We start from the raw sequence: 26,225 nt of genomic DNA on the forward strand, positions 1-26,225 counted from the left end.
TGTGTGATTTTATACTTTCCTCAAATTCAATAAACTGTGCGCCGAATTGTTTTTTCAGTCATAACACAGCCCTACATTGAACAAGATTGAGTAATATCACGTATTATTAAAATTGAAATTAATATTAACCCCCCCCCCCCTGAAAAAACTGCAAAGAATTTATTGTACAAAATATCACCTCAGCCAGGGTTCAATGTAAGGCTCTATTATGACTAAAAAACAATTCGGCGAACAGTTTATTGAATTTCAGGAAAGTGTATAAAATCACATAAATAAAACCACAAGCACAAAGATTTAGCTGCGATTAGAATTCTTGTTCAAGTTGTATTGTAAATTGATTTATTGCGTATTGTTTATTGATTTATTGCTAATTTATTTCATTGTTAATTGAATTTATTGCTTTGTTTATATTTCGATATGTTTAATCTATAATGTATGATTAAGTAAATGTACATAACACATGTTGTATTTTACATTTATGCAAAATAAAATATGACAATTTTATTTTTACCAGTATTTCCTTCGTAATGTTTTCTTTTTTCCCTAATTATTATTAATATTAACTATTACCGACAGATACCTAAATATTACCGACAGATATTGCTTAGTAGCAAGTAGTTCCATTTTACTTGAGGTGGTCCAGCGAGGACACCACTAACGCTGGCTTCATCGAAATACACGGGAGATTGGAAGCCCTGACTCCAACTATGACCAGCTACGACACAAGTCGACACAGAATAAACGCGTATGCTTGATGGTGTGGTGTTTGTCGTTTGAAAATTGTTGAAATTAGGAAATGAGTACCATTCAAATTACCTAATTGGATTAAATTGAAGACTTTGAAGCAGTGAAGCGGTTCTCACACGCGTGCATTTTTTTTCGAGCAGCAGCTGCCTAGTTTACATTGAGCTGCATTGAACAGTTTATTGTTACCAAGGCCTCACTTCTAATCTTAATAAAAATGTATATTTACTCGAAACGTTTTCACCAAGTTTTCACTCAAAATGAAAGAATCTGGAAGAAAAATGTGACGGTCTGCCCCGCGAAGTGAGTTATTATGCGTTAAAATTAGCGAATTAGAGGTTATGTATCTGTCAATATATCTGTCATATTGACTTAAATTTGCGTTTCTAAAGCAGAGAAGTTGTATTTTTTAAGAATATATATATATATATACATATATATATATATATATATATATATTCATATACATATATTCTTGTTTATGCTTAACGATAATGATTAATGAACAATAAAAATAGATGCCATTAGTTTTGAACGTGAATCAAATTGCAGCTTTAGTCAGTATGACAGATATTCTAATCTCTAATATGCTAACTTTATCAATAACTTGCTTCGTGAAATCAGATCACCATGTTTTTCTTCCAGATTCTTTAATTTTGAATATGCGTTGAATGAGTGTATTTTTATTAAGATGTGAGTTGAGTTGAAGTCTTTATTCTAGATAAGTACCACACATCATATGATATTAATGTCTGTTGATTCAAGAATTCAAAAGAATGATTATAACATTGCGAAGAAGCGAGTTTTCAAGTGGATAGTGGCTTAGTAGGACAAACAGTCATGGTAATTCTTACTTTTTATTTCATTTTATGCTGTATAAGTAATTATAAATATCGTAACATATCAAGCTGCTGCTTTTTTTGTACATTTTGTAAGATTGGTATTTCTCGTCGTCGGATAATACTTGAAAATACACGTTATAGTTATTATATTATATAATCCAGTGTATTCCGGTGGGAGATTGAGTAGGTGGGGCTTTGGTACAGTTAAAGCCGTCATAAAAAAATTAATGTATTTTATATATATACATACACACACACACACACACGCACGCACGCACGCACGCACACGCACACACACACACACACACACACACACACACACACACACACACACACACACACACATATATATATATATAATTATATACTTTTTTGACAGGAGCATATAAATACTTGTAAAACACAAGTTGACAAAGTCAAATGCAGCACTGAAGATATCAAATTATTTGTGCATAGGAAGTCAAACAAAAAATCTAAAAAGAAGAAAGTTAATAAGAAGGAAAATAAGAAGCATAAGAAAAAAAGAAGATCCTCAAGCTCATCTTCAAGCAGCGTGAGTATCAAAGATTTTATAATTTTTAGCTAGTTAATTTTACAGCTCATAGTTTAGTTAATTTTATATAAACTTATTTTATTTAAACTCTTTATATAAAATTTATACAATGTATTTCATAGGAATGCGACGATAGCTCGAAATTTGAATGGGTGGAAAAAAATGAAGATCGAGTTTTATCGGGTGCTATTGAAAATCCTGTTGATCGTAAAGTCCAAGAAAATCAGCTTAAACGAGACGAATGGATGAATGTAGAAAGTTTTGTTCCATATTTGTCAAAGCCCGTTACGAAGGCACAATCATCAGATAAGGAGGAGCGAGACAAGATTCTTCTAGATAAACCAGGACAAAGTGGCAGGGAACTGAATCCATACTGGAAAGATGGAGGTGATGGATTACCTCGAAATAATCCAGGAAAATCGAGTAACCCCAAGATTTTGGATGCAAATTGGCTAAAGAAGAGTCTTCGGCGTGCCAAGGAACAAGCCTTCCGAGATGGTAAACGTCTAGAGGAAGTGGCTGCTGAACGTTGGGGTGTAAGTTGATTAAAAGAGCAATTTGTGCTGTACTGTACATGAAATGTTTTATTAATTATCAATGATATAAATAAAAGTATTTTTCGTTAGTCTCTAGAAACTATACAAGCGATGATAATCGAAGCGGAAAGAATGTCTAGTGCTGAACAAAATAAATCGTATCGCAAAAGATCGCTCGACAGAAATGATAAAGATTCCCAAAAAATTCACAGAATAAGAAAGCATTCAAGATCTAGATCCAGAAGTAGAGATCGCGTTGGAAAATACAAGACATTCGACTATTCGTCGGAACGTTGTACCGAGTTGAAACAAACTTATGAAAAATCCAAAGATAACGACGATTATTATAATCGACAGACTGTGCCTGCTAGCAGTTGGAGAAAAAAATGGAAAAAAGATGGAAATGATGAAAAAAAGTGTCAAGTTGTCGATTCACGTACTAGCGAGTTGAAACAAGTCGATTCGGAGAATATTGCCAACACGAGTGAGATGGCGAAAGATAAAGGTGTTGACGTTTTGACTAAAGCGGAAATGAACAAGTTAGGAGCAAAGATTATTAAAGCTGAACTAATGGGTGACGAGGTACAGTCGCCGTTCCGTTAAATGCTGCCTATTTTTAACTTTAAACTTATTTTAATTTTACGTTTACTTGAAACAATTTGTTCACCTAGGAATTGGCAGCGCGACTTAAAACTCAATTGGAACACGCGAGAAAACATGTTGCATCACGTAATACCAACGAGGAGGAGGAGGCGGAGAACGTAATTCTCACGAAAACCGATGCTAAAGGTATTTTCGATATCGATCTTTTGCTTTAAATAAATGAAAAGAAAAAATTGTTGGCATTGTTAACAATGACACGGAAATATGCGCTTTAGGTACCGCAAGACCGATACAACCCAGAAACCAATCCAAGCGGGAAAATGATAGAAAGAAAATTGCCGAAACACACATCTCCGGTGAGAGAGTACGTCATTTCGTGGACGATGATAAATATTCTTTACAAGAAATGGTGAGTTACATCAAAACGATCACGAGTCTCGTGAAAGATTTTCACTCGACGCAACACACAAATTTCTATTGCAGTTTCAACGAGAGAAAGGAAGATCCACGACCGAAGATGAAGCGATCCTCACTAAACTTCCCTCTAGAGTAAGTTGATGGAGTCAATTTGAAATGGTTTGTATAAACGTAGAAATTGACAATAATATCTTTCGCAGAGCATGGATCATATGGATGATATATTTGAGCGAGAAATCGCACGAACAGATTCAGAAATGAGACGAGACAAGCGGGATCGTGCAGAGGCAATTAAAGAGCACAAGGATTTATCCAAACGTATGGATAATTGTTGGTGGTGCCTCGATTCGAAAAATATGTTAAAGCACATGATCGTGACAATGGACTCTGTTATTTGCTTAAGCTTGCCCGCTTGTACCTCCTTGAGTACTGGTCATTGCATATTGACACCTATACAGCATGTCGCTTGTCAATTACAATTAGATGAAGATGTATGGGACAGGCTGAAGGTAGAGTTATAAATCTTGAATAAAAATTAGTTTCATCGATGCCCAATATCTATTCTGTGTAACGATATAAAATTGCAAGATTTTTTTTACAGGAATTGAAAAGAAAATTAACCAGGATGTTTACGGATGAAGATTTTTATCCGATATTTTTTGAAGTGTACAAAAGACGTTGTAAATTTTCACATATGCAATTAGAGTGTATTCCATTACCGAGAGAAATTGGCGAGTTAGCACCGATATATTTTAAAGTAAGTGAATCGTGTGTTGCAATTGCGATACTTGTATCGTGTTACATATATGAGTTTTTCATCAATTTTTAAATATGAGGAAACTTATTTTTATTACCATGGATCACCTTTTTTTTTTTTTTTGTTACAGAAAGCTTTACTTGAATGTGAAATTGAATGGTCCGTCAACAAAAAGGTTATCGATCTAACGTTTAAAGGTATACGCCATGCTGTACCAAATGGATTGTCATATTTTATGGTAGAGTTTGCTTCACATCCTGGCTACGCTCACGTGATTGAGGACGAGGAAATGTTTCCGCACAATTTTGCCAAGGTGAGATGCGCTTGTTGAAACTATTCGCTTTAAATCTTTTTTCAATAACTCTAACGTAAACGTAAAATAATCGCATACGTGTGTATATATAAATATGCTTGTCTACGTTTTTATTTTATAGGAAGTAATAGGAGGAATGTTGGACTTGGATCACAATCTGTGGCGCAAACCGAAAAGACAAAGTTTCGAAGAACAAAGAGTAAAGGTATTAGAGTTTACAGAAAAATGGAAAAAGTATAATGTCTCGTGATCAACAGGCAATTTTTGGATCGCTTTACTTGAAAAAAATCAACACGGTTGTGTAAATTTCAATCGTCAAATTGTACATCATGTATATTTTTCATTTTGACACAAATCTGTTTCAATCTCTGTACAGTTTTAAACAAACGGATGTTTAATGTATTCCATATGTGTTTTATATAATATGAAAATGTTATATATAATTATGAAAATGGAAAAAGTTTGTGAAATTGATTAATTGATCAATTGTTTGTGCATTGGCCCGCATTGGCTGCACGATAGAGTTCTTTAACAATTGATAACTTGATCAGCAGTGTGTTGCTAATAATCCACTATAATAAAAAAAAATTAATGACTCCATTGGAATTATAAAATATATCAAACGCTATGATCAATTAAATAGAAAAAGTATAATGTCTCTACTATAAAGAGAAAAAAAGAGAATTTTGCGTCTCGATCTAATAATAAGAAAAGTCAAATTGCCGCCAAATGATGACGTAACAAGAGATATAACTTTCTCATTTCGCTGGCCGCCATTAGGAGGCGCAAGAGCATACCGAGAACTAGAGTCCCTAGAAGTAGAGAATCTGACAATCTGCCCCTAAAATGTCGGTGATGAATATGTCAGTGTATGTACGTGAGCTTTATGTGTGTGAATGTTTATCATTGTGTGCACTTGAACGTGTTGTATGCTGTTATCGCATTGGCTAAAGAAGATTAAACAGGGATCCGTATTGGTGCTGCCATTTTAGGTGCACAATCACGTGCATCCAATCACGTGGAACCCCGAGATGTCCAGACTCTTTACTTCTAGGGACTGTACCGAGAACATACCCTTGTCCCCTGTATATTTGGTTAGTGGTTAGATGAGTTAGATCAGGTTAGATCGAATCATCAAATTTAGAAATGTTTCGAGATTGGTTTGGAGCATTTGGAGTCGCGAGAGACATTTACGAGACACGCGCGATTTTCGTGCAAATCAAGTCAGTACAAGTAGAAACAGTAGACAGTAGAATTTCAGTGAAGAGAGCTATTGAGCATTGAAATTATTGAGATACGAAAAGCACGATATAAAGAGACAATAAGGTGTTTGCCAAGTAGAAATCAACGATGGACGATACTTTAGAATTTGATTATGCCAAAGTGCTTCATCATATAAGCGTTGCCGTATCGGATGGTAAATGTCTTGAATTCTATGTATACTTTTGCATTTCAAGTCGTATTCATATGTTGGTTGAATTTTCAACAAAAATCTCTTTGCCCTTTCTCGCTCAGATTGTCCACATTCGGAAACGATAGACGGCGTACCGATACGAAAATTATTCGTCAGCAATTTGGCTGAAAGGGTTCGTGTCTTTGTTTTTTTTTTTCTCAATTTTTATGCAACATTTTAACAGCGTCCAGTATCTGCGTCTGACTATCCGCTCGATGAATTTGATTTCAGACAACCTTCAAGGACTTGCGTAATTACTTTTCTATGTATGGAAACGTCGAGAGTTGCTACTTACGTAGAAATCAAGGGAAAAGTAACTATGCATTTGTCACGTTTACTAAAGTAGCAGATGCAGTAACGTAAGTTTCAAGGAGAATGTGCTACACTAGCGTGTTACTGACAAACGATGGTTGTTTGTAGAGCGATGCAAGACGGCTGTAGAAAACGAGCGAGATTGCATAACCGAGATTTAAGGGTGATGGCTGCTGATTCTTGGCATCAACCTGACAGTATAGAACAGAGATTGTACAATATGGGGAAAGAGTCGAACAAAAGTAGCGAAAGGAAGGTTACCACGGAACAATACGTTCCCAAGTATGAGCAAAATGATAGCGAAAATGTGTCTATTCACATGCTGAATGACGATTGCTTGAGACACATCTTTTTATTTTTGCCAATCATAGATAGAGTCCGCATAGAGACGGGTGAGTGTTTTGTCCAAGCGTCCGAGCGTCCGAGCGAGAGAAAGAGCTACTTGTTAGCTACTTGAAATTTTTATTAAAATTTGATTTGTTGTAGTGTGTAAACGCTGGCGAGATTTAAGTCAAGATTCTTGGCATATGACCAAGACGTTGGATCTCTCGCCATCTACGTGGGGTTTCTCGTACACCCATACCATTCATACGGCTTTGCTTCGTAAAATATTGCTGAAATGTGGCAGATTCTTAACGCAAATCAACCTAAACGATCCGGTCCATTATTTAAGGCAGAGCACCTTGACTATTATTGGGAAACTTTGTCCTAATCTTACGAGTATCGACGTTACCGCACTGACAGTCTGTGTGTCGGGTATACGTACATTGGCCAATAATTGTAGAAATATAACCAAGTTTAATTTAGGCCCATCCACATACAGTTGCGACAATGAGTTAAAGTGTCTCTTTAAGCTGAATCAAAACTTGGAATATCTTGCGATAAGCAGAAATTGTATTTTGGGCAAATCCTTGTTATCCTTGCCAGAGAACACTATGCATACAATTGTATTAGACCGTTGTGACTATCTTCAGGACAATCATCTCTCAATGGTACGTATGTACAATTGACTCTCTTTCTATCTTGCATTTACTATTATCAATCAATATACACGCGGTACATCGATATATCACGCGCAGGCACTAAAGAAGCTCGAAAATTTAAAATATCTCGCGATAAACGAATGTGTCGGCATAGCTAAACGCACATTGGAAGTTATCGGTCAGCATTGTAAGAATCTACGAACGTTGGAGCTCGGTGGAGACTTTCCTTCCGCACAAACGGCGGATATGTCGTATTTAATTCATCTCGTCAATCTGCAAGTTTTAAAAATCACATACAATCCTAAACTATCGGACGATTTCCTTACTGATTTAGTACAACATTGCCAGCAGCTTACCAACGTAGATATCACAGGTAAATTACAATTATAATAAATGTGTTTGTGTGTATATACACACATGTGTGCATGTGTGTAAATATATTCTTTTACGTTTCGTCAACCACTTTTCACATTAACGTTACGGGTATTCACAATAGGTTGCGGCAACGTGAGCGACACTGGATTAGCTGCTATCGCTACGTTGGTAAAGCTAGAAAAATTAATCGTCAGTTATATGCATCAAATTACCGACGAAGGTTTAAAAAATATGTGTGGCTTAAAAGAATTGGAATGTCGAAGATGTCCATTTAGCGATCGGGGCATGACAACGCTCATCAAGTCTTCGCCTCAATTACAATTGTTAGATCTCTCCGGATGTAGAAATATCAAGGATACCACTCTCGAGGTTGCTAAGGATGCTTGCAGCAATCGAACTAATAATATCATGTTGAAGATGATCGTCGGGGGAACAGCGATTCTCACTAAGAAAGAAATAGGTCAGAAAGAAATAGGTCAAGAAAGACTACCACCGCTATTGCATATAGTCAACGTTGATTTGTCCGATATTAGTAGCGTGTCTAATACGTGTCTCCAAATCTCGGACGATTTGGATTCTTGGTACGACGGAGATTCCGATTATACAGACTATTCCGATTACATCGAATATTCAGATTACACGGAATATTCGGAAGAAAATTATAAACCACCTGACGAATTGGACGATTATTTATACAACGATTTAGATTCTTAAAGACTATTTATATCACAGTTTTTCTATGGTTCAATGGTATCGATTTTTTTTTTATGTTCTACTAGAGCCTTATAATCATTGAGGTTCCTAAGATTTCGCACGTTACGTACAGAGATTGACTCTACGAATCCTTATTCCCGTGAATATAGTGCTACAATGAAGCGAGCATGTATGTACGTATGTATGTATGTATGTGTGTGTGTGTGTGTGTGTGTGTGTGTGTGTGTGTGTGTGTGTGTGTGTGTGTATGGTGTGTGATTTATATATATACATACACATACATACATACATACAAAAAAGTATTATGTGATAATTAAGTGCAATAAAAATAAGTTTAGCAAACATGAATTCATCTATATCTATGATAAATTGCTACGATGCCTGGATGTGTGTTTTATTAGATATTTTACTTTCCCCACTCTCTCTCTCTCTCTCTCTCTCTCTCTCACTCTCACACACACACACACGCGCGCGCGCGCGCACGCACACGCACACACATACAATGCCATTACTATATACAGTTGCACTCGGGTTTTTAGATATCGAGCGTAGAATTACAACATCGATGATTTTATTATATTTATAATTAATAACGTTTAGACAATGAATCGATACAACTGCAATTATTATGCACATATATGCAACAAGGAATGTGCACATATTTTAATAAGTGCTAGGAATTACGCAAACTTTGCGCAAAATTATGAATCATCACTTGATAAAATTGCTAAATTATATTGGCATTTCCATATACTTTACGATCTTTTCGCGCCAAGATATCTCTTAATCGTGTATATTGTCTTCCTATGGTAGATAATAGAAACCATTTTACAACAATGTATGCATTATATGCGTTTGTCCTTATTATTAATATTATTGTGTTGCCGTTGATCGTGATATAAACGTAACATGATTTTAATTTTCGAGCGTCTTACGCTCTCACCAATACACACATACACACATGGAGAAGTATCTCACACGGTACACGAGTATCACGATGTACTCGTAACACTTCAATCCGGTGATTCTTTTTTAAGCCAACTCGTAAACAGCTATTACATGCAATATGAGACTAAATTGTAGATTACATCTACAAAATATATTTAGCACGAGACATTTCAATGAACGACAAATCGGTCGTAATATTCGTGATTTAATGTGTTCGCAATCTATTTGTGTATCCTCATGACGATTCTATTGCACTGGTTATGTACTTTCGCTACCGCGATGAAATGTGTCCAGCCCGTTAACTTTTATACCAATAATAATGTAACCACTGATCAAGTGCTGCATAATTAAACGTCTGTTTAAACATACGGGAGGAAATTTGTAGTAATTTACATTCAATGAGATGGCACGTAAGGCGATAAAATATGAAAGATAACGATTCAATGTCGAAATGAAGAGTACTTTTCAATTAGCATTTAATTTTTTGAATGTCGGTGAATTTCAAGTTGGCCACTAACAACCGTAAAATGGCGCGAGACGTTTCTCAAATACATTTATAAAAATTGCACAATAAGATTTGACATGCAATTGGACGCACGAAAGGTCAATTTTTTTGTTACGGTTGGACGATGCGTGTATGCATATATATATATATATATATATATATGCATATATATATATATATATATATATAAAAAATATATGCCTACACATATATGTACACATATATACGCATATATACATATACATATATATTTAGATGAATTGTTGATAGATAACAACAATGAAAAAGAAACGTGTATTTTTTTTTCATTTTTACTATTTATCAACAAAATGAAAATGTGAGATACTTCACTCTATTACTATCATGCATTTTATACGTTTAAATTAATGTAAAATACCGATAATAAATCCAGTCTTTATCGCACATTTAGCACTAGGAAGGAATCGAAAATATCACCCACTGTACACACATATATTTTGCAGCAAAAGAAATCGTAATGAAATATTCTAAAGCCTATCGAGTATGTAAATAGCTGAAACGTGTTACCAAATATTTCATTGTAATCGTAATGCAAATTGCGATTATGTGAAAAATCAGAGGAGTTTCATTCACTTTGTACGTTTGCCAATGTATCGAAGAATCGATTATGCGATGACAGAGTTGGTCTTTTATATCTTAAATGTATACAATAGTCTCTCTCTATGTAAGTTTTGCACATTAATGCTGATAAATTCGCAAGCGAATTCGAAGGACTCGGATCATGTTATCAAAATATTCTCTCTAAATTGCTTCTTTTTAAAATGATCGCCGTAATGTAAATGAACACACATGCGTATGTTCCGTGTGTGTGTGTGCGTGTGTGTGTGTGTGCGCGCGTGTGTGTGTGCGTGTGCGAATGAGTGAGTGAGTGAAACTAAAGATTGCAACCCTGTTTAATCAAAGTCACGCATCGATATAAAAACAACGGTTTAACGTGATTAAAGATGAAATTTTTGATCGTGTAAATAACATTTCTATGGATGTCAGGTACAAATCTTATACAAGTAACTTGATCTAATTAATTTTTTCAAACGACGTTCGTAAGTTTAATGCACACTCGCGCATCCTAATATCGTATCACGGGGAACACAATTTGCCCATGAATCTAATAATAAACTTATATTGCAATTTGTCATCTTACATACTTTCAACAGAAGCATAAGACGAACACATAAAGTGAACCTTATGAAATTAATATTTGGCACAGTGGCGTGCTTCGTACAAATTATTTGGATGAGCAAAGTTGGAGCGTAACACGACTCATCCGGTCCGCAAGAATCGATCCAAGTATTTTACACCTACGTATCGCGGTGCGATACAGATTATTACACACGTTACACAACGTAGTCTTACGTTCCTCCCTGTAAAACCAAGAAAATGGCCAAGATACACGCGATATCAATCGGAATTCTCACGGGCAAATCTTTCGTAAGCAAATCCCTGTGTAATCGTTCGTGTATCGCGCTCAACAGTGATCAGTGAGATTGATTTAGTGTCGATTTGATACGGTCAGCGCACCTATCAAAAACGTAGGTGTATTAATTTGATAAATTTTGTAAAATATATTTTCGCTATAGATAAGAGAGAACAAAAGGGATACATACGCCACCGTTTAGTCGAATGAAAACCTAAATGAATCAAGATGTAACTTAGGAGTACTGAACGCGAATATACGTAGTCAAGTATGTAAGAGTTACATTTATTCAGGACTGCACGGTAGATAAGTGTGTTGGCGTAGATGGTTGCAAATTCATCGTGCGGCACACCCATCCAGCGAGGTCTACGTTCTCCGATTCGGCTTTCTTTATCCACTCGTGATTCTACAACACACGATCGGAAGATACGATGACGTTTACATTTCTCTTTTCAGCTTACGTCGATACACGTCAGAGAGACAGAGGAGAACGTACCGTTAACGTTTTCAAGTCTGCCCTATCGTTTGGATTCCTTTTTAAACACCGATCGATGAAATCTATGAAAGCGTTGCTGAATAATCCGGATGGCAGTCTCGGTGGTGGTTCATTGACTATCAGTTCCAACAGCTCGAATACAGCCAAGGGTTTGGGAGTGTGCGTGCCTACGTGGGAGAAGGAAAGAAAGAAAAATTTATTGATTCAAGAGGACAAAAAACTGTTTTTTTTTTGCGATGCGAGAATGTACGAGCACACGAGTAGCTCGAGCCAAATACCGACAACGTCTCGTTGGCGGTCGTGGAGGCGGTGTGGACTCGCTGACTGGCGTCGGATTCTCTCCGACGTGTTGCACCCATTCCGAACCGAATATAGAAGCTAAAAGCTTATCGTCCGGCGGTGGTATAGGATACATCCCAATCGCCATTTCCACCAGTGACAATCCGAGTGACCAAATGTCGCTTTGCACCGAGTAATGCGATCCCTGGAGTCTTTCTGGCTGAAAGAAAGGAAAAAAAGAAATGCTCAATATTAACGCTCGACGCATTATTATTTTACATATTCGCGCACGTAATATCACGAGCGTATGTACATCGTACACCGTACAGCGTTACACGACGAGCTCTTACCGACATGTAACTTCGTGTGCCGACGAACGAATGAGCCATCGAATCGATCAGTTGGCCAGAAACGCCAAAGTCGCAGAGTTTAATCTCACCCGCGCTATTGACCAAGATGTTGCTCGGTTTTACGTCCCGATGCATTATGGCGTGCTTATCTCGCAAGTAAGTCAAACCTTTCAGAACCTGTAAGCAAACGGAGAAACGATAGATGGATGACGCGTTATATCGCAAACAAGCGAACACGGTGATCAAAGCGAGTGTACTCGATAAATCGGCAATGAGATTGTCATGAATCGAATCGTCGCATCATAGAGGAAGAGAGAGAGAGAGAGAGAGAGAGAGAGAGAGAGAGAGAGAGAGAGAGAGAGGTACATTTTTCGCGTCAAGTATCATCATATACGTTACGTTTCGATATTAAAAAATGTTTTTCGCACATTAAAGAAATAAGAAGATATCTCACGGGAGAGAAAGGAGCGAACCTGACACCTGACACGCGACAAACGGCCATGCAGCAGCCGATTCACGCGCCGTCCTTCGTGGTGCATCAACCTTCGACTCGTCCGTCCGTCGTGCACAAGAAGAAGCTGACCGAGCAGGAGATACAAGAGTTGCATCAGGAATTGGAGACCGACAGCCACGTGATAAGTTTAAAGGCATTGTACGAGAGACTGGGCACAAACGCGCATACGGGTCTGACGAGGGAGCAGGCGGACAAAATCCTTGAGCGAGATGGACCAAACGCCCTGTCACCGCCCAAGGTCACGCCAGAATACATCAAGTTTCTCAAGTGTATGTTTCACGGATTCGCCTCGTTGCTCTGGGTCTGCGCGATTCTATGCTTCGTCTTGTACGGCGTGACCCATCTGACGCACGAGGAGGACGACGTCGGCATCGCGTGGCTAGGCATCATCATCGTCACGATATGCATCACCTCGGGGGTGTTCGCGTACATACAGGAGAGCAAGAACATCAAGGTGATGGAGTCGTTCAAGAAGATGGTGCCGACCTTCGCGACCGTGATACGCGAGGGGACGAAACTGCGGCTGAGCACGGAGGAGTTGGTCCTCGGCGACCTGGTGGAGATTCGCATGGGCGACAAGATACCGGCGGACATCAGGATAATCGAGTGCCGCGGGCTCAGAGTCGAGAACTCGAGCATCACCGGTGAGAGCGAGCCGGTGGCGCGCACCGATCATCCCACTGACAGAAATCCCCTCGAGTCCGCGAACGTGGCCTTCTCCACGTCGTTCGCGGTCGCGGGTGACGGCAGAGGGATCGTGATCGCTACCGGCGATCGCACCATGATCGGCCGCCTGGCCGGTCTTACGTCGCAGCTCGCCAAGATCGAGACGCCGATCGCCAAGGAGATTCGCCACTTTGTCGAGATAATCACGATCGTGGCCGTTATATGCGGCGTGGCGTTCTTCGGTCTGTCGCTGCTGCTCGAGCCGAACATCGTGCGAGCGTTCACGTATCTGCTCGGCATCGTTATCGCCAATGTGCCGGAGGTACTGTTGGTGACCGTGACGACGGTGCTGACGCTGACCGCGCAGAGGATGGCGAGCAAGAATTGTCTGGTGAAGAATCTCGAGGCGGTCGAGACTCTCGGCTCGACGTCGGCGATCTGCTCCGACAAGACGGGCACGCTCACGCAGAACAAGATGTCCGTGTCGAATCTGTGGTTCGGCCATACCAGATACAACTTTCCGCCGGGCCAGAGGATCGGCGCCGAGCGCGATCTGTTGCTGGAGAAGCCGGCCTTCGGCGTCATGTTACGCGCCGCGACCCTCTGCCTGCGCGCCGAGTTTACCGCCGAGTCCTTCATGCTGGCACCGATCGAGGAGCGCGAGATCATCGGCGACGCGTCCGAGACCGGTATTCTCAAGTTCTGCGAGCACATTCATCCGACGCAGAGGTATCGCGAGGCTCATCCCAAAGTCGCCGAGATTCCCTTCAGCTCCACGACCAAGTATCAGATGTCGATACACCGTCGTGACATCCACGCGGCGGTAACGGCGGCGCCGGCGGGGGGCTACACGATGATCCTCAAGGGCGCGCCGGAGGTGATTCTGGAGAATTGCACGACCATCCTGACGGCGAACGGGGAGACGAGGGAAATGACCGCCAAAGATCACGCCCTGTCTCGCCGAGCCTGCACCGACCTGGGCCATCTCGGTGAACGCGTTCTCGCTTACTGCGATCTGCATCTGCCCGCGAGTACGTACGGACCGACGTACAAGTTCGATACCGACTCGCCCGCCTCCTACAACTTTCCCGTCAAGGGATACAGATTCGTCGGCCTGATAAGCCTGCAGGATCCACCGAGGCCCGGCGTGCCCGAGGCGGTGCACAAGTGCCGCACCGCCGGGATCAAGGTGATAATGGTGACGGGCGATCATCCGGTGACGGCGATGGCGATCGCCAAGAAGGTGGGTATCATTAGCGAGGGCCACGAGACTCGTTACGAGCGAGCGACCCTGCAGAACAGGTCTTACTCCCAAGCGATGATGGACTTGCCGCAACTCGGCGCGGTTGTGCCGGTGTCGTCCGCTGACGCTGTCGCTGCCACTGCCACTGCCACCGCCACCGCCGATGGTAGTCGTCCCAGCGGTGTCAGCGTCAGCGGAGTCGCGATCGTAATCACCGGTACCGAATTGCGAAGTATGGACGCGAACGAGCTGGACAACGTTATACGCCACTACGAGGAGATTGTGTTCGCGAGGACGTCGCCGCAGCAAAAGCTGCTGATCGTCGAGAGCTGTCAACGGTTGGGAGAGATTGTCGCGGTCACCGGCGACGGAGTCAACGATTCGCCGGCGTTGCGCAAGGCCGACATAGGTATAGCGATGGGAATCGCTGGTTCCGACGTTGCCAAGAACGCCGCGGACATGATACTCATGGACGATAACTTTGCCTCGATCGTCACCGGGGTGGAAGAGGGTCGTCTGATATTCGACAATCTGAAGAAATCGATCGCGTACACGTTAACGTCGAGCGTGCCGGAGATGTTGCCGATGCTGAGCGGCCTCTTGTTCGCGATTCCCCTACCGCTCGTCATCGAATTGGTCATCTGCATCGACGTCGGCACCGATCTCGTCCCCGCGATCGCTCTGGCCTACGAGAGAGCCGAGTCCGATATAATGCGTCGGGCACCGAGAAATCCTCAGTACGACAAACTGGTCAACAAGCGTTTGATATCCATTACCTACGGCCAGATTGGAATGACGCAATCCTTGGCCGGATTTTACACTTACTTCATGGTGCTCATGATGAACGGCTTTATGCCCAATCGTCTGTTGGGCTTACGACACGATTGGGAGAACCCGTCGATAAACGATCTACAAGATTCCTGGGGCCAAACGTGGACCTACGAAAATAGAAAAAATCTCTTGATGGAGGCGCAAAGCGGATATTTCCTTTCCATCGTTATAACGCAAATGATAGATCTCGTCATGTGCAAGACCAGGCGCAATTCTATCTTTCAACAAGGAATGTCCAACTGGTTCGTCAATTTTTCCTTCGTCTTCGAAATTATTCTGACGGGGATCTTGCTCTACGTTCCAGGTACGGAATACGTGTTGAAGACTATGCCACTGATGGCTTACTGGTACTGGCCCTGCTTGCCGCTCGGTGCATTTCTCTGGCTCTACGACGAATCGAGACGTTTGTGTATCCGTCTCTTTCCAGGTGGAATTATGGAAAGAGAAACGTATTATTGAAACGTCCCTCCCTCTTTCCCCGTTCATTATCTCACGATATATAGTTGAAATTTAAGCGAGCCGAATTATTTCGCTGCCGCCAAATAATTTACGTGCAATCCGCAAACGCGTGTGTCGCGTTACGACCAAGTCGATCGGAGATAACCGCGCTTTTCAGTTATCAGTTGAAAGAATTATCTCTATCGCGACACATCTCGTCGATGGGTTATCCCATCCAGGACTTTTATTTACTTATCGACAATAAAAATTTCACTTACAGCACACGTGATTGTACTTATCATGGATTCTGGAATTCGTCCTGCTTTTTTCATTATTAGGTCTAACGATCCACCATCCATATATTCCATACATATACAAATTTCTCCCCCACTGGAATAGATAATATATGTAAATTTACATAAAGCTATAAGGACAGTATACATATATTTATATTAATGATCACATATACCACAGTGTATGTGTGTGTATGTGTGTGCCACAAGAAGTAATTTTTAAAATGTAAAAGTTTACCTGCAAAAAGCGCCGTAAAATCCAACTATATGTGCAAAGTTACATTCGTGAAGAACTTTTAATTCTCTAATTATCTGCTTCTTAATAGGTGGTTTTACTTCCAAACGTATTTGCTGAAAAATACAAGATAAAAGTCAATACTAATTAGTGCATCGCAAATATCTATGAATCGATAAGTATACTACCACTTACCTTCATCGCCATTATCAGACCATATTTTTTATGTTTAACTTTTGTAACAACACCACCATTACCCGAGCCCAATTCACCTAACTTTTCAAAATCCTCGCCACACAGTTCTCCAACCTTTTCTTTCTGTCCCAAAAAGCTCTCTAGTCGTTTCTTTTGTTCTTCGTCCATCTCCAGATCCTCTAGTCTCGCTTGGAGAATCTCTATGCTCAACGTATCCCTCATGCCGCTGCGAAAAATTGTAGATTTAGAATGGAGACTTGTGCAAATAATAATGTCGCGACGTGTGACTGCGTATTTATAATCATTCCAAACACACAAATGTATATGTGAGAAAATTATTCAAACGGAGTGGTGGTTTACCAAGAATCCTACGTCGAGTCGCAGATATCTCTTACAAAATGTTTTACAGAGCTTACCCAAAGCATCATCCAGGTTTGAGATAATTTTTACAAAAAATTGATACAATTCCCAAATTCTACGGTAAGGTGAGTAGTCGTATAACGAACTTTGGTCAAAATAATCGGACCAAGGGATCCTCGTTCGTAGACTTACTCGGGCATTTCCGTAGGTTCCGGATAAGCGGGTAAAGGTGGCACCGGTGGCGACGGTGACGCTTCTGGTACCGGTTCTATCGAGCCAGGTGGTAATGTCAAGTTTAATTTGTTTTTTGACATTTGGGGTTTGGCCGTTTAAAATTGCTTACAAGGAACAAACGTTACACCACTAGATTATCATTCGACGTAGACGTAAACGTGACGTGCGGATCATACAAGACTAATAATCCGTCTCATGTACTTAACTTATCTTCCTTTCGAATGAAAAAGACAAGGCCTCGCGCGCGCGCGCGTTTGCGGTGGACCGTAAAAATTTGCCGTCTCCACTAATATTCAGCAATTTTCGCGCGTATCACAACACTAACGCGAATCTCGCGGACGTATTCATCGTTCTCTTCTCGCGTGCATTCGCAAAAATGGATCGTTCGTTCGGCACTCGATACACGTCGCCGACAAAAGTCGCGAACTGTCAAATCGCAAGTCGACGAATCCTCTCGTTATCTAAAGATTTCATTATTCCGCGAGAGGAACGTTCCTATTACGGTTTATAGACGCTAGCGATCGTCGCGTATACGACAACGACGAAATATGTTGCTAACCTAGCCTAGCGGCAAGGGTGTGGAACACTCATGAAATGCGAAAAAGAGAGGTTATACGAATCTTCGCGGGAACCACAAAAGCGGATGCATCTAGAACCACACCGCGCGGTACTCATCGAGCAGCAAAGCAGCAGCTAAACGGGATTGGTTTTTACTTATTGATTTACCCGATTCAGCCAATCACATTCGACCGTTGACGTAACTTTCAACAAGAGTGGCCTGTTACCATCAGTGTTGCCATCACTTTGGAGCTTTACCGATTGAGGGGTGCATCTTAGGCCGGTATTCATATAGTCGATTCTTATTTCAAGATTGTCTCGAGTAACGTCTTGAGCATCTCGAGATGCTAATACCAAGGTCCGTGGATTGGCGTTGGAGGGGAAGGAAGGTCGTTGCATCCACTTCAACGATGTGGAACGAAAATGGCGGCGGCCATACTTTTACTGCACACTCGCTCACTCACACAACTAATAGCTGTAGTACCTTACTATCTACGTACATACACTAACACTGACTCGCTGTCTCGAAAATGGCGGCTATGCAACGACCTTCCTTCCCCTCCAACGCCAATCCACGGACCTTGGCTAATACGACTCTCCAATTGGTTCACATCTTAAGAAGATATTTGACACTGCATCTTGAATATAAGAATCGACTATGAATATCGGCATTTTAGACTATATAAATATGGACTGTTAATGGTCTGCGTAAATTATTAGCGTTTTTCACTGGGCGGCACTGAGATACACTCAAGGGCTTCGCACATGAAATGCATAGTCTTGTTTTCTATTCCTGCACTAGACTGCACTGGAACGTTCCTTCTTGCTTTCACTAACTTTCAAATATATATCTATTTCATTTTAAGTGTACACCCAGCGACTTTGATTCTGTCCATGGGGAAATTTTCCAAACTAAGAAGTCACCATCTTTCTACATACTCGCAATTCATGATTAACGTAACGTCAGGCTTACGATCGATCCCGGCCGCTTACGACCGCATTTGACACAATTTGACATGAGGTTAAGTAATTTGACATGAGGTTAAATAATTTGAGATTTGCGACTTGAATTCACTGGGCAAGAAGATACTGACGAAATCTCAGATCTGGCTGCAGTGCAACAAGTGTAAATACACCACGCATCATGATTCCTTTATGATGCATCGCATGAAAGATCATAACGAGGAAAGGGCAGCTGACGAACACATCTTCGAGAGCTAGGAGGAAAGTAAAAGACATAGTTACAACAAAGTGAATGACTTGGAGAACAAGCAGAATGAAACAGGTTGAGTAGCGTTAAATCCAAGAGAAATTGTTCAGATGCATTCTTGCTATCTGTTACAATTTTTATAATTATAAGTGACACTGTTGATACGTTACAAATAATTCTGACATCGTTATCAAGGATGATAAAGCGATGGAGGTAACACTTTTGGAGCCGATTCAGTCAGTTTTTCCTATTACTCAATTCACCCCACTACCACTGTTGGATTTATCAAATTGTTATCAAATCATCTATATGCTTCCGCTACATTACCAGCGATTAGGTATTATTTACTGATTAGTTAATACATTACTGTAAATCTGTCTTAAAAAGGAATTTTTTCTTACGAAAGGTGGTTCCACGTTGTCCCCAGAACAAATGTATGTTCTGCAGCCGATTGACACGGCTAATATTGAAAACTTGAGGAAGATGATAAGATTGGACTTGGATCTTGAGCAGAAAATGGAAGTGAAGAGCGAAAGTAGAAAATGGATAACCTTGAAAGAGGATGGAAGTCTAGAACTGGTAGAGATGCCTTGGAACGAGACAGAAGGATCGAATATTGATGGTGTTTGATTAACTGTGCAAAAATCAAAGACACTTTTGTATTACATTTGATTGCTTTAACTTGAGATGTTACTAATTTCAGACATTACGCCATACATATATCAAGATACTAATTACTATCAAGAAAAATGATTTTACCTAACAATATTGGTGACTGGGTGGAATTTATTCTGATGCTAGAAATATGGATGTTTTTCTTCGCCAATAAATATACCGGCAATTTATATTAAAGAAATAATGCTTTATTTCATTTTAATAATGCTTTTTTTCATTTTAAGTGTATGTACACTAATTCAGGGAGTTCAGGAACAGAAAACAAACGGCATAACATAACATAAGCACAACATAAGACCGATGCACCAATGAGCGTCCAACATAAAATTGCCATATTGATTTACATAAGATTCCCATTGGTTCAGAGGTCTCATGCTACGCTTATGCTCTGTTAGGGTGCCGTCACATGGGGCGTAACTTGCGTAGCGTAATTTACGTATTCTAGTAACTTACTAAAATATGTTACCATTTAAAAGCCTTCTTTCACATAAAGCGTATTTTGCGGATTTTCAAGAAATGCGTATCTAATGCAACCAATTGCTGATTAGGGTTTCTCTTGTACTCTCTAACAGAAATGTTAAACAAATTTACTATTGGTTTTTGTAATTTACGCGTCTCGGAAAGTACGTCTCATGTGGAACTGATACTCTGTACACTAGTACGTGTGAATCATCTATGAGCGAATCTGACCTGTGCGCGCATATATTCCTGTTCCTTGTAATTTTCAAAAATTTATATATTTTAAACAAAATAAATATATGTTAGGCATTTGGGAAAAAAAAAGCATTTTACATGCAAGAAATTCAAGCAACACAGACATACCTATTAATGTACAGTCGTGTTCATTATAGTTGCGACACTTTTTCTTAGATGCGTTTCTGAACGCGCAACTATAACGAGAGCTGAGAACATGATTGGTTTTTACTTATGGATCCAACCAATTACGTTTGCCGCTTGATGAGCAAGGCTCCATTCCAAAAACCATCAAAGAAAAAGTGTCGCAACTATAATGAACATGACTGTACACTAATTCAGAGAGTTCAGGAACAGAAAACAAACGGTATAATGCAAGCGACTGTACAGTCGTGTTCATTATAATTGCGACACTTTTTCTTCGATGGTTTTTGGAATGTAGCCTTGCTCATTGAGCGGCAAACGTAATTGGTTGGTTTCACAAGTAAGAATCAATCATGTTCTCAGCTCTTGTTATAGTTGCGTGTTCGGAGACACATCTAAGAAAAAGTGTCGCAACTATAATGAACACAACTGTACTCTGTAACAGAAATGCTAAACAAATTTACGATTAGTTTTTGTAATTTACGCGTCTCGGAAAATACGCCTCATGTGGAACTGATACTCTGCACACTAGTATGTGTAAATCATCTATGAATCTAACCTGTGCGGGCATATATTCTTGTTCCTTGTAATTTTCAAAAATTTATATATTTAAAATAAAATAAATATATGTTAGGCATTTAAGAAAAAGAAAGCATTTTACATGAAAGAAATTCAAGCAACACGAACATATCTATTAATGTACAACTATAACCTTAAAATTTTGTATCAACATATCGCAAGAAGATTGGATATGACAGAATGTTATTACAGAATAGCTATTATAAATAATAAATTTGATATAAAACTGTTTCTTAATTTACCGTGATATCATTATTTATTTTTCAATTTTGTTCTGTTTATTTAAGTAATACATGTGTTACCAATACATGTATACACAGCGTTTTTTACGCAGGAAATTGGATTCGACGTAACGATAATAACGTAAAAAGCGTAAAGTAACTAGGTGGAAGCTAATGTTCCAGTAAAACAATATCATTGGTCGGCGCAAGTTACGCTTACGCAAGTTACGCCCCATATGACGGCACACTGACAGGAAAGTATGCCCGCACAGGTTAGATTCGCACATAGATGATTCACACATTCTAGTGTGCAGAGTATCAGTTCCATATGAGGCGTACTTTCCGAGACGCGTAAATTACAAAAACTAATCGTAAATTTGTTTAGCATTTTTGTTAAGCCCGCATCAGACTACGCATTAAAAATTAAAGATTGAAGATTAAAGATTGAGCTTTGGCCAATCAAAATAAAAGAAGTTAAAATTTGCTTGTTTTGATTGGTCAAATTTCAATCTTTAATCTTTCATCTCAATCTTCAATGCGTAGTCTGATACGGGCTTTAGAGAGTACAAGAGAAACCCTAACCAGCAATTGGTTGCATTAGATACGCATTTCTTGAAAATCCGCGAAATACGCTTCATGTGAGGATGCCGTCACATGGGGCGTAACTTGCGTAAGCGTAACTTGCACCGACCAATGATATCGTTTACTGAAACATTAGCTTCCGCCTAGTTACTTTACGTTTTTTACGTTATTATCGTTACGTCGAATCCAATTTCCTGCGTAATACATATAAAGTCTGTACTAAAATTACATGGTGAGGGTAACCCCACTATATGATTTTAGCACAAACTTGAACTATTTTTATCGACAGTTGCAAAATGGATGTGATTTTAGTTAACATTTCAGCCAGAATAGATGTGCGTCGTTAGTGCGCCGGAAATTTTAGCGTTATAAAAATTCCAGCATGGCCGCTCTCGGGTTCCTCTCTGAGGCCGTATTCTGTAATGCCTCGTGCTCACAGGAGGCGGCAAGACTTGCCGCGCGGCGGAAGTTGGCATGGTAGCCAATCATGAAGTTGAACTCGATCCAACTTTTGCCGCGGGGCGGAAATTACATCCAGGCGAACGAGACGTTGATTGGCTATCGAAATATTCCTCAGCCAACTTCTGCCGCGCGGCAAGCCTTGCCGCGTCCTGTGGGCACGAGGCATAATTCTTAACGACAGCTAGGGATATCGTTACATGTCGTCGCGCAGCTTTTTTACCATGTATAATATCTGCGCAACGACGCTGTAACGATACCGAATTGTCGCTAAGGAGTTACAGAATTCCGCTACTGGTAAAGCCTTGTATACACAATGCTAGAAATCGGTCCGATTCATTGAACTATACTCTAACTGGAATGGGCACTGCCATATAACGTCCGTAAGCAAAAAACGTGATAGAAATAGCATGATGCAAGGGGTCACTTCTCTTTTTCTAAGCGTTCTCTGCGCATGCGTCAGCATTCACCTTTCTACTCAAAAGTTAAATTTCATCTTTGTTTTCATGTTAATACAGCATGTAACGGAATTCGTGAAAACGAGGAAGAAATTAACTTTTACTTAAAAAGTTACTTAAATACTTAAAAAAATATAATACAATTTTGCTTTTGTTTTATTTATGTATGTCACTCAAGTCGCTCGTTTATCTATTCTCATGTGCCGGTATTGCAAAACTTTTTAACGTAACTGTACTGATAAAGAGAGGTGGCCCTTCAAAATGGCTCTCCTTGTCATGTTTTCTGGCGGCTAGTCCCATTCCAGTTAGAGTATAGTTCAATGGTCCGATTCAAGTTCTCGAATAAAAATAGTTGTATGTACTTTGATGCCTCTATATAGCAATAAAGAATTGTTGAGTTGACATTTAATCTTTTTCTGTACAATAATAAATTAAAATTATGTCATCACGGCAATATATTTTAGCTTCAATTTGTGGGACTATTAATACTTTACATAGAGACATAATTTTAATTAATTAATGAATGTAAATCTTTTTAATCTCTTATTAAAATAATCTGTATTAGAAAATAATTTTAATTTGATTAATTTATAGATATGTTAATATTATCGGGCAAGCCAGTTTACTTTGTAATTGAGGTAAAACAATACTCGGAGAAGTGACAGACTTTTTCATATTTTGACATTACAAATTACTGTACAAAATTTAAGAAAAATTAGAATCAGACGTTTATTCGGGTCCTCTCTCAGAGTATTGTTTTACCTCAACCAAACTTACAGGAATTTTTATAATAACTGCTGGAACTGCATGCGGATGGAGACAATTTCTTAAATTATTTTAAAACGTTGGATCTTTAAAATGATAAGCACAAACACGATAATTTTTGTGCAAATTGTTTATTGAGATTTCAATATTACGACTACAATTAGTTAACTATAATTGAACTCTAAAAAATACAAACATATAACTATAAATAAAATAAGAAATTTTAGAATTTTATTATAAAAACTCAAGAATTTTATCATAAAAATGTAATGCTAATAAACAATTTATCTTTATCTTTCTGAATTACGTGGAAAAAAACTGAACCCAGAAATTCAACCAGAAATATTTTTGCAATTTATTATTGCACGAGAGTAGCCACCTCTTTTTTTCATTGTATTAATTTATACTGTACTAAAAGATATTTTATTACCTTTATAATAATACAAAAATTTTTGATTACGTTTAATATCACTATTTATTTCTAATTATAATACGTTTTGTTTAATTAATATTAGTATTGTTCGTTTTGTCTCTCGGGAGCTACTAGAAGCCGCTCCGAACAAACCCAGCAAACTTGCTAGTGTTCTTTTAGGCGGAAGTTATATAGTGGGCAATCAGGGTGAAAACTTGGTTCTGTTTTATCTACCGTTAGAGCAGTTTAGAACTATTCAGGTCCACTCAGAGTTACCCTGGTAATGCTCCCTTGCGAAACGACAGTTCCAATCGGGTCCATTTGGATTACATAAGACAACTCGCACGTTTTGAAAAACGTAACACGCAAAAATGCAAAATGAAATAAGTGGTCATGGCTAGGAAGTAAACGCGTAATATACTGATTGAGAAAATTGTAATAAGTTGATTAACAACATCTCTTCTTAATCTAAAATGCTTTACAAATTTTATTTCACTATATTCAGAAATAACAACTTCATAATTTTCTATGCAATATCTATTATTGTTTTTATTTTTAAAAGATGAAGAATCGAAAAACATTTCCTGGCCAATAGATGATATTTCCAATAAATCAGATGATGATGACGATGACGAAGAACTCATGATTAATTATAAACAAAACATACGTCAAAAAGTAAAATACAATCAAGAAATGGATACACATAATAGGATGCACAGCTCTGCAAATGAAAATATTTTTTATACTTTTTATACAAATTTTATACAATTTTTATACATTTTTCAGAAATACTCAGAAAATTTACATCTCTCAGAATTCTTTATAAACGTAAATTTTAAAATTTCTTATCTTATAAATTAAAAGAAATACTTTTAACTTTAAGATTTTATAACATTTTGTCAAAAATTATAGAACAAAAAATTTTTAGAAAAATCTTAGGATATTTTATAATTAGTATATATGAAAAATTCTGAGAAAAGATTTAAACTTTTTAGTATTTCTAAAAAGTGTTTTAATTTGTATAAAAAATTTGAGTAAATTATAAAATTTTAGAAATATTCTTAAAAAATTATATGAAAAATTCTGGGAAAAATTTTCACCATGGAGATTATAGTATTGTTCGTTTTGTCTGCCCTGGGTTTAGTTCAAAGCAGATCTGAATAGACCTGGGTATGTTTGGATTAAGATAGAGAAATTCCGGAAATGGATCGTAGAACAGGAAATGGACTACTGATATTGCTCTGAACGATGGAATAAACTCGGGTCCACTCGGACGGCTGTAAAAAGAACACGATAGTATAACTTAATCTGATTGAATATAATCCCCGTGAAATGTTTTTTCAGAATTTTTTATATAATTTTTCAGAATATTTGTATAATTTTATAACTTTCTCAAACTTTTTATACAAATATTAGAACACTTTTTAGAAATACTAGAAAGTTTATCTTTTCTCAGAATTTTTCATATATACTAATTATAAAATATTCTTAAACTTTTTTAAAGATTTTTTGTTTTATAATTTTTGATGAAATGTTATAAAGTCTCAGAGTTAAAAGTATTCTTTTAAAATTATAGGATTAAAAATTAATTATTTAATAATTTAATTTTTAACTTTAACTATTTTTAAATTTATTATACAAATTATGATTTTGTAATTTAATATGAATGTTTTTAAAATTAATTTTTAATTTAACTCAAGTTAATTTACTTTTAACGTAACTTTTAACTAGTTAGTTTTTTATGTAACTTTTAACGCTAACTAAATTAATTTTATATATAAACCATTAACTTTAACTTAATTTAGTTGAAAAAATGTATTAACTTAC

At 38.5% G+C, this 26,225-nt stretch overlaps 5 protein-coding genes across 10 annotated transcripts; 4 read left to right on the forward strand and 1 right to left on the reverse strand.

The window, feature by feature from the left end:
• The first annotated feature begins 698 nt into the window (after positions 1–698).
• On the forward strand, positions 699–5,365 carry LOC105204708 (CWF19-like protein 2). 5 transcript variants are annotated; one of them, XM_026132149.2, is made up of 12 exons: positions 699–963; positions 1,466–1,587; positions 1,966–2,139; positions 2,262–2,675; positions 2,766–3,257; positions 3,347–3,464; positions 3,554–3,687; positions 3,762–3,827; positions 3,896–4,204; positions 4,297–4,452; positions 4,583–4,765; positions 4,887–5,365. In XM_026132149.2, exons 2-12 carry the CDS (start codon positions 1,585–1,587, stop codon positions 5,013–5,015), a joined length of 2,178 nt encoding a protein of 725 aa, XP_025987934.1. In that variant the 5' UTR covers positions 699–963; positions 1,466–1,584; the 3' UTR covers positions 5,016–5,365. The 5 variants fall into 5 exon arrangements, with proteins under 5 accessions (XP_025987934.1, XP_025987936.1, XP_025987935.1 ...); XM_026132151.2 differs by having other exon boundaries at positions 701–1,047; positions 1,390–1,587; XM_026132150.2 differs by having other exon boundaries at positions 701–1,047.
• Positions 5,366–5,716: 351 nt separating this feature from the next.
• LOC105204686 (F-box/LRR-repeat protein 2) lies at positions 5,717–8,988 on the forward strand. The gene is made up of 7 exons (XM_011173875.3): positions 5,717–6,182; positions 6,281–6,351; positions 6,450–6,577; positions 6,639–6,922; positions 7,017–7,522; positions 7,610–7,886; positions 8,010–8,988. Exons 1-7 carry the CDS (start codon positions 6,116–6,118, stop codon positions 8,600–8,602), a joined length of 1,926 nt encoding a protein of 641 aa, XP_011172177.1. The 5' UTR covers positions 5,717–6,115; the 3' UTR covers positions 8,603–8,988.
• Positions 8,989–10,699: 1,711 nt separating this feature from the next.
• Positions 10,700–18,282, reverse strand: LOC105204688 (dual specificity mitogen-activated protein kinase kinase 1). 2 transcript variants are annotated; one of them, XM_011173878.3, is made up of 8 exons: positions 17,601–18,282; positions 17,049–17,274; positions 16,857–16,969; positions 16,604–16,715; positions 12,634–12,810; positions 12,287–12,503; positions 12,005–12,171; positions 10,700–11,914 (listed from the first exon to the last, which is right to left on the reverse strand). In XM_011173878.3, the coding sequence occupies exons 1-8, from the start codon at positions 17,720–17,722 to the stop codon at positions 11,798–11,800; spliced, it is 1,251 nt and encodes a 416-aa protein (XP_011172180.1). In that variant the 5' UTR covers positions 17,723–18,282; the 3' UTR covers positions 10,700–11,797. The 2 variants fall into 2 exon arrangements, with proteins under 2 accessions (XP_011172180.1, XP_039303289.1); XM_039447355.1 differs by lacking the exon at positions 17,601–18,282 and adding an exon at positions 17,465–17,577.
• Positions 12,810–16,607, forward strand: LOC105204687 (sodium/potassium-transporting ATPase subunit alpha-B). The gene has a single exon (XM_011173877.3). The coding sequence runs from the start codon at positions 13,134–13,136 to the stop codon at positions 16,344–16,346; it is 3,213 nt and encodes a 1,070-aa protein (XP_011172179.1). The 5' UTR covers positions 12,810–13,133; the 3' UTR covers positions 16,347–16,607.
• An 860-nt stretch (positions 18,283–19,142) lies between the features above and the next one.
• LOC105207024 lies at positions 19,143–20,266 on the forward strand. The gene is made up of 4 exons (XM_039447356.1): positions 19,143–19,485; positions 19,606–19,747; positions 19,817–20,032; positions 20,114–20,266. Exons 1-4 carry the CDS (start codon positions 19,456–19,458, stop codon positions 20,161–20,163), a joined length of 438 nt encoding a protein of 145 aa, XP_039303290.1. The 5' UTR covers positions 19,143–19,455; the 3' UTR covers positions 20,164–20,266.
• Positions 20,267–26,225: the final 5,959 nt, after the last annotated feature.

This window comes from Solenopsis invicta, chromosome 3 (assembly GCF_016802725.1).
Source record: "Solenopsis invicta isolate M01_SB chromosome 3, UNIL_Sinv_3.0, whole genome shotgun sequence".
Taxonomy (NCBI): Eukaryota; Metazoa; Arthropoda; class Insecta; order Hymenoptera; family Formicidae; genus Solenopsis; species Solenopsis invicta.